The sequence below is a fragment of the Bombus flavifrons genome, chromosome 13 (assembly GCF_040668555.2).
Source record: "Bombus flavifrons isolate JBK064 chromosome 13, iyBomFlav1_principal, whole genome shotgun sequence".
Classification (NCBI taxonomy): domain Eukaryota; kingdom Metazoa; phylum Arthropoda; class Insecta; order Hymenoptera; family Apidae; genus Bombus; species Bombus flavifrons.
The window spans coordinates 7,719,186-7,731,083 of NC_138454.1; the positions used below are offsets into that span (position 1 = coordinate 7,719,186).

Sequence of the window (11,898 nt, forward strand, 5' to 3'; positions counted from 1 at the left end):
TGTTGGAGAACAAATGAAAAAGGTATGTACGCGGTATCGAGAAAGATACAATAAATAAACCAAATTTTTTAAAAACAACACAAGTGTTCCAAAGGTAATGCAACAGGTATTAAAGAAAGATTATAATATTAATTAATGAAACGTTTTGTCGTTTGGCGTACTGTATATTAAAAAAGATATTAACAACTTTGGAGGCTTTTTAAGTAAAATAAATTTTTAAGATAGATTTTTAAATAAAATAGTAGGATACTACTTTGTGAATGTATTGGTAGTAGTGGGGATGAATAAATAGAATCTGTATCATGCTAGTACAAAAGGCGACGATCGGCTTGGTGAAACGTTCAGTCAAGGTTGAGAGCTCTCTTATGCCGTGTTTGTTCACGTAATATGATCGGGTTGGTAAAATATTTTTTATTTTTTACACTTCACTTATTATCCCTGTCTAACGATTTCTTTTTGGTAAAATCTTTTTTACGCAAATGTCCGTTAACTATTGTGCGAAATCGGTGTCGGAGTTTTAACATTTGTCCTCGATGAAAGTTACTCGTGTACTTATGTATGTAGTCCTTAGATCGTTTTTAACACGGAGGAGTTGCTTCGGTGAAAACTGACAGGAATATAATTTTTTAGATCTTCGACAAATTAAAAAAATCATTTTCAAGTGTTATTCATTTCGAATGTTTATCTTAAATGATTATATAGTGATGTTCTTTGCACATTACATGATGTACATGAGAATTAGTATGTACTACTGTACGCAAGTTTTATGCAATGAATCATAAAAATGAAGCAATTACGTGAAATGTGTGAGTTTTAGATAATATTTACATTTCTTATCGAAGTACTATCAGATACGATGCGGCCGTATTATATTTCGTTAATTTTTTAAATGATTTTACATTTTCAAACTTTGTTCCGTCATCGTTAAAGTAATTGAAGGAAACAAGTTACAGTAATACTATACATATAATATACATATTATATATATATATACACATAGACGCAACCGTATTACATACATGTATGTATGTATCAATAAATTGAAATATGTGTGTATGTACTACTTTACGTGTACCATTAGTGATCCGCAATCGCATCTATAGTGTCTTTTTATTCTTACAGTATTAGTACACGTTCATTAGTAGTACACTCGATAATATGGAAAAATAAAATAAAATTTTTAATCAATCGGATTTCATATTGTATTTCTTTTACTTTTGTTATTACCAAACAGATAACGCGAAATAATTAATACCATTTGTTGATATTCAACGTAAAATAGAAGCATTCATAGATATTTTAATTATCTTTACGAAGTTTGTTATTATAAAAGGGTACATATACATGTATATAATCACTCGATAGCATTTGTAAATACGTAAAGATATTTCTACATTAGACGAATTTCATTTTGCTGATTCGATTGAAACGGTCGATATCAGCACTCGAAGTAATCGTGCTTCCTTCTTCCGCGAATTTAAAATAAGAGACAAACGCGATTTATTTCTACTCAGATTCGAAGATAAAGGCAAATTTATTAGAACCAATAAAGATGTTATCATCGAAATATTTTCTTTCCGGATTATTTTGGAAGATTAAAAAAACAATTCCTTTTCGTGCAGACCAAGCAGAAAGAGGGCTGTAATATTTGGGGTGAGCACCGCTGCAGTTCTAACTGTTATACTAACGATAATAATCGTTTTACTCGTTACTGGTACAGAAAATAAGGATTCAGAATACAAAATCGGTACTTCGTATTTCGGAATATATACAAAGGTAAAGTATGATGTAAGATAAACTTTTTGATTTGCTTACTTACTAAAGTGTCGCTCGATTTACATACTTTCGTTCGGAGAAAGGAACGTCAATTATTACATTTACTATCGCGATCGAAGCGACTCTTACGTTGATCTGAACTCATGTTCTCTGTTTGCAAGGGCGCAGTATCTACGAACGGACAAGAATGCGCTCAGATAGGTGCCGGTATGCTGATGAGAGGTGGTTCGGCTGTCGATGCGGCTATAGCATCCCTGTTGTGCGAGGGCGTTGCATCATTACATAGGTAAATTAAACTTGGATTATACGTGTACTCATGATCTTTAGTCTTCGAACTCCCGTCTTATAACGTTGCATTCTTGGATGAATCGAAGCATGGGACTGGGCGGTGGATTTTTAATGACCATTTGGGACTCTACTACCAAAACTGCCAATTATCTGGATGCGCGGGAAACTGCTCCATCTGACGCGCACGAGGATATGTTTCAAAGCAACCCTGATTTAGCGCTGTTCGGTAAGCTGTTTGATCTTTTTATTACATATCGTTATTACTTGCAAACATAGTGTAGATATATTAATCTGATCGTGTAAACGAAAAAGGTGGATTAGCAATTGCTGTGCCGGGCGAACTACTCGGATATTGGGAAGCTCATCAAAAATACGGAAAATTGCCATGGCCCGATTTATTTGAGCCTACTATTTCTTTGTGCGCCACTGGATCTCTCGTAACTAAATACCTGGCCTCGTATTTGACGAGTAAAGAGCCGTTAATAAGAGCAGAAAAGTCTTTGGCGGAAATCCTCATAAATCCTATTACCAATTCAACATGGAAGGTGTCACATTTGTCATGCTTGTTTTTCTTTCATAGTCTCTGATTAAAACATTGGTCGTCATAAAATTTCGCTTCTTTTAGGTAAATGATAGAATAAAGAGGCCGCGTTTGGCAGAGACGTTAAGGTTGATCGCAAGTCATGGACCCCATATATTTTATAACGGAACTATAGCTGATAGCTTAGTCGAAGAAATCAAAACTTTCAACGGTATCATTAAAAAGGAAGATCTGCAAAAGTACAGGTTTGTTTGGACCCTCGATGTACACGCTTAGTGGGGAAAAATTGGCAATGAATTTGTGAATGATATACTTATTATAGAGTAAAATGGATGAAACCGATAAAAGCAACGATCGGGAATTTAACGATGTATACCGCACCACCACCGGGTTCAGGTGCGATCCTAGCTTTTATTATGAACGTTCTTCACGGCATGGTTCCTCACCCCGACAACAAAATTATGTGGCAAATTATAGTCGAAACGTTTAAATGGGCTTACGCTAAAAGAAGCGAATTGGCTGATCCTGAATTCGTCGATATCAGTGAGTTGGCAGCTTACATTATCTAATTATCAGCCGCAATAATCATACGTAATGAAGAGCAATTGTATTTTATGATATATCATCAGAACTTTATTTTAAATCATTTTAGATAAGAAGGTGCGATAAGCGTAAATTTGGAATCAAATGTCTCGGAATTAATAAACATACGATATTTGAAATGAGATATTTTCGTTGAAAAGTTTAAAATCTTATCATTAACATCCGATAATATTCTTATGTTTCTTCTTTATTTTACATAAGCAATAATCCTTTCAGCTTCCGTACTTGATAATCTGACATCCATCGATTATGCCAACAGTATTCGAAATAAAATTACAGTTAATAAAACAAACAATGATCCGAAATATTATGGTGCTGTTATGACCACACCAGAGGATTCAGGGACATCTCATGTTTCTGTCTTAGCTCCAGACGGATCGGCTGTATCAGTCACATCCACGATAAATCAAGTGTATGTTGATTTTGTAAGCTCTCTACTTTTAAATGCAACTTTTAAAAGCACACCTACACCTATGAATAGGATAAAAGACATATCTTTTAATTCTCTATATCAATTCGATAGCTTTGGCGCGATGAGACGTTCAAGATCGACTGGAATAATTTTTAACGATGAAATGGACGATTTTAGTTCTCCAAACATAACTAATGGTTTCGACGTACCACCTTCGCCAGCGAATTTCATTAGGCCTGGAAAAAGACCTATGAGTTCTATGAGTCCAACCATCGTTGTAAGTGTACTTTATGAATTAAGAGATAAATATCGAGTATTCTCATCTTATTGTTTTTCTTTCTTGTTCGTAAAGGTAGACAATAGTGGAGAAGTTCGTTTAGTAATTGGTGCTGCAGGCGGAACTAAAATCACCTCTGCAGTTGCAATAGCAATGGTATTAAATCTTTGGTCAGGATATAACGTAAAACAAGCTATTGATACGCTTAGAATTCATCATCAGGTAAAGTTCAACGTCAATTCGTCATTCAATATTGTGCATTTTCAACTATCAATAACGCTTTTTATGAAACTCCAGCTCTTACCAATGGTTGTTCAAAATGAAAAAGGATTTTCTCCGGACGTGTTAAATTATTTATATAGCATTGGACACAATGTTTCAACTTACTCAGGAATTGGAAGTGCAATTACAGCTATATCCAAACAAAACGGAGAAATAATTGCTAGCTCGGACTTTCGCAGGGAAGGAAGAACTGCTGGCTTTTAAATGATTATTTGTGGTAGAATATTCATTGATGAATAAGTGCGAACACACACACACACACATACACACACATGTGCCTACGCACTTACAGTAAGTTAGAGATAAGGGATAACAGAAAAATGTTTCAGTATGATTATACAGAAATATCTTTGCCAAGCTCTCCTTTCCTGTCATATAGTATCTCAAAAAGTATCGGTAAACTACATATAACGCAGAAATGTTTAATATTTATGACAAAATAAATTTTTAATTGACCTTTTTAAGATTCTCAACAGATATAAGCATCAGATATATGTTATATAAAAAATAACATAAATTTTATTAGATACTTGAAAATCACAGGCGTACATTTAATGACGCTAATTTTTACGTATTTTTAAAGAACGTAACAGGCCCCGTATAAAATAATAATTTATTTTAAAAAATGTACATGTATCGTTCATTAATTTACATTAGTTACATTAATTTACATTAAATAATACTACGAACTACCGCTATCACTTTCTGAAAGTTCAGCTTTTTCCTTTACTTTTCTTACACAACGCTTTATCTTTTTCGTCTTGTATAATCCTTGTTTCGACTTCCGAATTACTTCGATCGCGTGTAATTTTTTTTTTAAGGCATTTGCTTTATCACTTTCTCTTTGTGGTATGTATTCATCAACATTTTTCTCGTTACAAGCAGAAACAGTAAAAACTTTAGGTTTAGTATTATCAACTAAAGCTCGTTCATTTTTCGACTCTCCTCTTTTTTTTCGATTTTCAACCAAAGATTTCTTTTTCTTTATTGATTGTTGCATGCTTTCTACACTTATGGAATCTTCCTTATTTTCATTGCTTAATTTTTGCACTGCCTTCTGAACTCGTTTACTTAAATTCATTTCAATTGATTTCGGAATAGTTTGTAATTTAAAATACGCATTTATTTTCTGTTGACTTTGTTTTTCTTGTAATCTTTTCAATACTGGTTCGATAATTTTATTATACTTATTTTTATCCCAACCAAATTTTTGTTTTACGTAATCGGCTAAAAGTATAATATTAGGTTTACCCCACGTGAAAGTCTCTTTTGATTCATCCACTTTAGGCGAAAGATACGCTTGTACAACAGCTTGACTCGGGAAACCTGTACGTAAAACAACAATGTATCATATGAACTGTGTGTAACAATAAAGGATATCATATACTTATACCTTTTTGAATTTGTAAATTCTGTAATTTGGTTCGCAAATTCGCTTTTCCAGGACCAGCGGTTTTACCATTTTCGATCCAAGAAGAAAAGTTTGTTAAACCTTTCAATAAATCGTCGCCTTCTGAAGGGAATGCTGCTAATATTTCTAACGCAGTAACAGGTCCAATACCAGTTAAACCTGTTGTATAATCGCTACCAACCAAGAGAGCAAGCCGTATCATTTCGTTTCGCGTTAATTCTAAGAAGGAGATAAATACTTTATAATTTGCACACGGATGCGTTTCTTTTTGTATTGAAAGGACAATAGGCTTACTGAAATAGTGTTGTATATCACAGGATCGAAATTCAAGAACCTTTTTATTGTTATCAAAAAAATTTTTGTAAACGCATTGTCCACCAAATAACCAAATATCTGAATCATCTGTAATCGTACCATCGATGAGATGAATTTGTTCCAAGTATGCGCATTGCGCCTCTGCTTCCATAGGTGCTATAATATATGGTATTCCGAATAATCGTAATAGTTCCTACAAATAAATAATTTCATTGATGTTATGTTAAATAAATAACAGTGCTAAGAATTTACTAAATTCACATCGTGATACCTGTGCTTCGATTCGTATTTGGTCAGAAATATCGATACCTTGTCTTTCTAATTTACCAATATTTGCCATTAGTTCTGTTTGTTTGTCCTCTAATTGTGTCTGCAATTATACTAAAATATACTAAATATTCCAAGAATATTTCCGTGTATCCATTACCCGTATGTGTATATCTAATCTGATGTATGTACGTACTTGTAACGATAACAATTCCTCTTCGTTCATAGGTATAGGGCTTATTCTTTTTGTATAGTCAGTCAGCATGTTAACATTTGTATTGTCTTTGATATTTGCAGCTTCTACATTACCCTTTACAGAATTGGTTAAATTTTCGATGCTATCTTTCATTTGATTTTCTTCTAATGGTACATTCGTGTTTAAAGTATTCGGGTCGATATCGATAATGGTCTGCACATTAAGATTATCAATTTCTTTTAAATTAAGCAGCTGTTTATCTTTAATTTGATCTTTTTTTGAATCTACTGTTTCTTTGAAAGTACGTTCGTTTCTTGATATTTCTTGATCACAATGAAATATTTCCGCCGATTGTGTAGGATGTATATCTGTATTGAACTCGCTATTGTGTGTTTCAAATACGTCGGCAAACATATCATCCACTACTTTTTCATCAGATCTAAATGTTATTTGGATACCTTGTGGAACATATTTATTAGTAGTAGTACTTATATCTGGTATCGGTATATCTTCAATTTCTATGAAATCGTCCGAGTCTGACATTGAGTCTATTGAATTAACTGTTACTACATTTTTTGATTTAACTTGCGCTTTATCTGAAATGTTTGCCATTCTAGTAGGAGAGATATTAATGTTTGTCTCAGTATTTGATTCAGCTAATTCCGGCTTCGATACATCGATTGATTTTATAGTATTTGTGTAATTATATTTCGTATCTTCTTTGCCGTCCTCAGATATTGAAGAATGCTTCGTATTTAATGAATTATTTTTACTTTCACAAGGCTGTATTGTTTTAAATGAATCGATTTGTTGTGATATTCTTGACATATTTTCGACATCTCTGTAAGTTTCTCTGTTATTTTGTTCAAGAAGGGTAAGGATCTGTTTTTCCGTTAATTCACTATATTCTAACATATACATTAATGCAGGATTCGTAATGTTTTGTTTGAAATATTTTTTTGGTAATACTCGCGACTCATTGGATTCTACTTCCGATTCTATATCGCTATCTGTTTCCCGTCTAAATTTAAAATTATTCACATCTGTTATATCAGTGTCACTATCACAATCATCATCAAGTTCATATTCATTTATATCATCACAGATTTTTGTATCTTTACTGGGTCCAGCAGTGGCTTCATCCATTCTATTTTCGTGCTGTATGCTCTCGCTATCTGAATTAACATCATCGTTGTCTTTTAGATACGCATTTTTATCTACAATATAAAGCATAAAGAATTAAGAAATGATCGGTTTTGGATTGTATAGTAGAAGGCTATTACATACCATTAATATATATTAATCTAGTTGTATTGTCCGCAGCGATACGATAAGTATACTTTTGAACGTTCGTCGGTATTCCTTGTTCTTTTAATAATTTATCTAGCTCGTCCAACGTAAGCGTTTTTCCACCCATTTCTTTCTCTGCAGATTCTAAACTTTGTTGTACTAATCGACGTTTTAATAAACGTTTCATTTGGAAACCAGAAAATTCATTTGATTCCTAAATAAAAACATGTTTCAGATAAACGACAAAATTAAATGTTTATACATATAATCCTCAAAATGAGCATGTACTTCAGGCATTTCATGCAAACGGCCCCATGAACTTTGTTTTCTTGTTTCTTTGAGATCTGTTAGAATTTCATAACGCACATCAGCTGGTAAAGTTTTAAATTCGGCGCTAGTTACATCTACGCTATGAATATTGCCAATCCATTTTGTTTGCTTTTTTGGACTTGGTTCATCAGATGAATCAGAATTACAATCATCACTATGACTTGATTCTGCTTTACTAGTGCTTGGCATATTTGGCAATTCGTACATATCATTCACAGTTTGCTTATTTTGCAAATTTATAACTACTTCAGAAGAGCCATTCGTAGTAACTTGTTTCTCTGTATTAAGAACTGCCTTTATTGTAGAGTGCTTTATCAAATTATTTATTAATTCTGTCCTCATCTGTTGGGCTTTATTCTTGGCCATAGATTTCTGTTTCCTGCGTAAAGCCTGTGAACACAAAAGAATAAGAACCTCTTTTCTCACTACCTGGTTCCCACAGCAAACTAATTATGTACAGACAATATTATAATCAAGATAAAAGTACAGTTTCATTAAACATGCATGCAACGTACCTAATATTAGGACGTATAATAGTTTAGACAATTAGAAAGTTAAACGAAACCAGCTAAATTATATTATATAAAGATGTATAGTTGATATTTTAGTTATAAAGTACACATTCTTAAAGTTTATACTTTAAAAAATGAAAGTGTAATAAAAAATATATTTACAATTGTGTTCTTCTTAAGCATTGGCACACCTCCATCAAAAACGAAAACTGGTTTAATTTTATAATACAATAGTTTGCATATTCTATGAAATAAGCCAATAAGATGAGCATTAGGTTTGGGATTACCAAAGCGGTCCTGATACCCTTGTAGCACTTGATGTATCCAGATTGATATATCTAAAAAATCACAAAATTTTATTGTTTATATGAAGATAATTGTTTTACAAATAAATTTATGTGCAATTATTAACATAATAAATGTACAAATACAAATTTTTAGGATGTACCAATAGCTAAGATCTTTCCTTCTAATGTTTCCAGGGGTACTTGTTTTCCTGTTGCATCAAGTAAACGCCAAAGACCATAAACACCCATTATTACAACTTAACAGGTCTCTAAAAAGTAATACATTTAATGACTTTAATAGATACCTTTTACCACAATGCATCATAGTATATTTTATAATTTACCATGCAAAATTGTATGTATATTGAAAGATATAATAAGAGCATAAGGACCAAATATATTTTTAACAAGTTATAACCTAAACTCTAAATACGTTATGAAAATATAAGAGGATAAAAAATAACATGAAAATATTTATTATTTGTAAAAAATAAATTTACGTGCGTATATTTTACATACACACGTACATACGTGTATTTATATTAATGTTAAAACATTAAATTATATATTTTTGATATGATATTAGTATCTTGACGCGCAAAACTTATTCTTACAGACATCGCACTGGTGTCAGCTGATTACAAAAACAATGTGCTTATATATACTTACACATTAGACGCGCATTTAGATCGTATGGTGTAATATGTTTAAAAAAAATAAGCAGAGATTGTCAGAATTGTATATTTTAATCATATTATTATCGTGAGAAAATTGGTAATTCACTAGATTTTCTGAATATCATTAATGGTATTTTATTTTCATCGTATTATTATGTATTTACCAACTCCTTACATTCATGCTTTAAAGATAAGAGATGTAATCTTGCCAAATTATTTGTTCATATATTAAAATTATGAAATTTGCTCATACAAGTTTTATGCATAAAATAGAAAATATTGTATTAATATAAACATATTATAGTTTTGAAATATGTGAGTTTAATAACAAAATAAAGTTTTTCATTGAGGAAAATGGCAGAATTTTCGAAAAATGTTTATGTATACACAGAAAATAAGTAAGTCATGTTTATAATACGCAAAAACTAATCTTGTGTAACATACGTTTTCATCCATAACGTTCGTCGATCTAAAATTCATGTAAATTTTTTAGCCGTCCAAGAACTCGACTTTCGATGGAATAAAAGGTGAGCTTATATAGAACGTTAATTTGTCTATCCACGCGCACTCGTCCTATATTACGCAGTACCAGGCTATTGGCCGTTCGTGTGATTCGAATACAAGTACTCGTAACGTAATATGTGAAATACAGTAGTGTGTAACTCGTCTAGTCCATGGGTATATACACACTTGCAGACATGATGTATATATCGTATCGTCATCATGAGAGAAGTGAAGTGAGGTAGAGGCCACCCACTCTTTCCCACAGCAGGTTTTTCCCACGCCCCCCAGGGTAACCCCAACATCCTTTTGCGGCAGCAATTCCACGGTATCTATGGAGTAGAGGGGAGCAGCTCACGTCAGGTGGGGAACAAGAGGGGAAACTGGAGGCGCTTGGGTCGACCAGGCCATTGTACAACAGTAAAACAATAGAATCAGCAGCTCAGTAACGTAACTATTCAAACCCCTAAAAATTCTTACGCTTTCATTCCGATTTTATAAGTATTAACGTGTGTGACCGTTATCAATATTTCTTACACAACTTAAAAATTATATAATACTTCCTATTCGAAGATATAACGTATAATTTTATAAAATATTTTGGTAAATTGTAATAGAACGGTATATCTAATCGTATCTTTTTCTTTCGTTATTTCATACTTCTCTGAAAATTTCCATCTTAAAGATTTTCGTTTTATACTCAGTATTAGACGATAAAGGAAGAAGGAAATGATTGAAATATTTATATGAATGGCAGTGATCGGTTTTATATCGAGAGGTTCATGGATCCCTCTATAAATACGTACCTGTTAGAGCCACTTACGCGGGTAGTAATAACTCTACGTTGTCGTTTCGAACTTAGTTACTCGGCGAACACCGTCCGGGTAGGTTGTATATTTTCTAATAGAATTGTCGAGATATGTGTTTATCAGTCGCTATTAGCCTGAAAGTGACAAGACTGCAGAAAACCTAAATATAAGAAGGAAACTACAGAACGTATTCAAACAGTGTTTCGAAACAGTATGTTTGTATTTTGGATTTAAAGTGGCGCGCGCGCGGCTAAATCATTTCTAAGGGTTGGTAAGACTGTTCGGAAAATTCGGAAAGTGAACAGGTGTTTTTTGAATGGATTAGGGAGAATAGGTGACGAGGACGCAAAAGGATTTGCGAATGTTGAAGAATCAAGGAACAGTGTGACATTTGTGAATAACCGATCATTTTAAAAAATGCACTGGGATTTATGTTTCCATTGAACATATTACGAAAAATGAGGTGAGCTCCCAAAACGTAACCTGTTTTTGTTCGGTGTAATCTTTGCATCAAGAAGGTAAATAGAAGATATTTTTAGTAGTTTAATAATTCTTTATTAAAACAATTGTATAAGCTTGTTACTTTCAACATTTATCAATCTATCTATGAAATTAAAACAATCTACAATGTTCAATTTCTATTATTATGGAATGTAAATTCTTCATATTCAGAAAGTATCTTTTAGCAAGAATATCTTTTTCTTCTTATAACGTTATATATAATTCTATATCTATAAACGTTACAACACGCATAAAGTTTAGATCAGTTTGTTATTTATGTACTAATATAAGTTCTGTTATTACAATGTACCGCAATACATAAAGTTTAGTTCGTTGATTTCACACAGAGGAATGTGTTTGTAATTCTATTCATGATGCATTTAATTAAGTGTTGTGAGTATATGTAGCTTGTGTCAGACAATTGGTATCACAAATTTTATTAGGAAATACAAGCTTTTTGCTTTTCCTAGAATATTATTTTGTTGGTTCTTTGTAAAACGCATAGTAATATGTAACATGGATGAGCAATATTGTATTTTGTAACCAATACTGTGTTTGAAAATTAAGAAGATTTAGAGAAGTTACCTTAGCATATGTAAAATTAATCAGAGAACATCTTTATA

At 32.4% G+C, this 11,898-nt stretch overlaps 3 protein-coding genes across 12 annotated transcripts in view; 2 read left to right on the forward strand and 1 right to left on the reverse strand.

Moving 5' to 3' along the window:
• Positions 1-5,745, forward strand: LOC138186265 (glutathione hydrolase 1 proenzyme). 4 transcript variants are annotated; one of them, XR_011174852.1, is made up of 12 exons: positions 294-395; positions 1,623-1,776; positions 1,938-2,062; positions 2,151-2,290; positions 2,377-2,609; positions 2,690-2,850; positions 2,928-3,148; positions 3,425-3,620; positions 3,732-3,897; positions 3,973-4,119; positions 4,195-4,470; positions 5,624-5,745. XR_011174852.1 is itself a non-coding variant. In XM_069125938.1 (11 exons), exons 3-11 carry the CDS (start codon positions 1,986-1,988, stop codon positions 4,381-4,383), a joined length of 1,530 nt encoding a protein of 509 aa, XP_068982039.1. In that variant the 5' UTR covers positions 1-22; positions 1,623-1,776; positions 1,938-1,985; the 3' UTR covers positions 4,384-5,571. The 4 variants fall into 4 exon arrangements, 3 of the variants coding, with proteins under 3 accessions (XP_068982039.1, XP_068982036.1, XP_068982038.1); XM_069125938.1 differs by lacking the exons at positions 294-395; positions 5,624-5,745 and adding an exon at positions 1-22 and having other exon boundaries at positions 4,195-5,571; XM_069125935.1 differs by lacking the exon at positions 5,624-5,745 and having other exon boundaries at positions 4,195-5,571.
• On the reverse strand, positions 4,779-10,901 carry mus201 (rad2 superfamily protein mus201). Of its 6 annotated transcripts, none has more exons than XM_069125932.1 (10): positions 10,772-10,901; positions 8,949-9,056; positions 8,663-8,838; positions 7,947-8,378; positions 7,656-7,872; positions 6,369-7,585; positions 6,177-6,275; positions 5,885-6,098; positions 5,573-5,809; positions 4,779-5,505 (listed from the first exon to the last, which is right to left on the reverse strand). In XM_069125932.1, exons 2-10 carry the CDS (start codon positions 9,034-9,036, stop codon positions 4,862-4,864), a joined length of 3,324 nt encoding a protein of 1,107 aa, XP_068982033.1. In that variant the 5' UTR covers positions 9,037-9,056; positions 10,772-10,901; the 3' UTR covers positions 4,779-4,861. The 6 variants fall into 6 exon arrangements, with proteins under 6 accessions (XP_068982033.1, XP_068982030.1, XP_068982034.1 ...); XM_069125929.1 differs by lacking the exon at positions 10,772-10,901 and adding an exon at positions 9,909-10,155; XM_069125933.1 differs by lacking the exon at positions 10,772-10,901 and adding an exon at positions 9,457-9,851.
• The window catches only part of Su(H) (recombining binding protein suppressor of hairless), a 6,329-nt gene continuing 4,612 nt past the window's right edge, over positions 10,182-11,898 (forward strand). Inside the window, exon 1 of one of the 2 annotated variants that reach the window (XM_069125942.1) lies at positions 10,182-10,415. The gene's annotated coding sequence lies outside the window, so the exon portion shown is untranslated. Of the gene's footprint in view, positions 10,416-10,904; positions 11,238-11,898 lie in introns of those variants that run through there. The other variant, XM_069125941.1, reaches the window with a different exon arrangement.

What these genes read in the sequence shown, in the direction of transcription:
- LOC138186265 (XM_069125935.1), top strand. An exon ending in ATTTCGGAATATATACAAAG is followed by an intron (nt 1,777 to 1,937) that starts GTAAAGTATGAT and finishes TCTGTTTGCAAG; the next exon opens with GGCGCAGTATCTACGAACGG. An exon ending in CGCTTAGAATTCATCATCAG is followed by an intron (nt 4,120 to 4,194) that starts GTAAAGTTCAAC and finishes ATGAAACTCCAG; the next exon opens with CTCTTACCAATGGTTGTTCA.
- mus201 (XM_069125932.1), bottom strand. Translation starts at nt 9,036, where the DNA reads ATGGGTGTTTATGGTCTTTGGCGTTTACTTGATGCAACAGGAAAACAA. An exon ending in AGGAAAGATCTTAGCTATTG is followed by an intron (nt 8,839 to 8,948) that starts GTACATCCTAAA and finishes GTGATTTTTTAG; the next exon opens with ATATATCAATCTGGATACAT. An exon ending in TGATATACAACACTATTTCA is followed by an intron (nt 5,810 to 5,884) that starts GTAAGCCTATTG and finishes TCTCCTTCTTAG; the next exon opens with AATTAACGCGAAACGAAATG.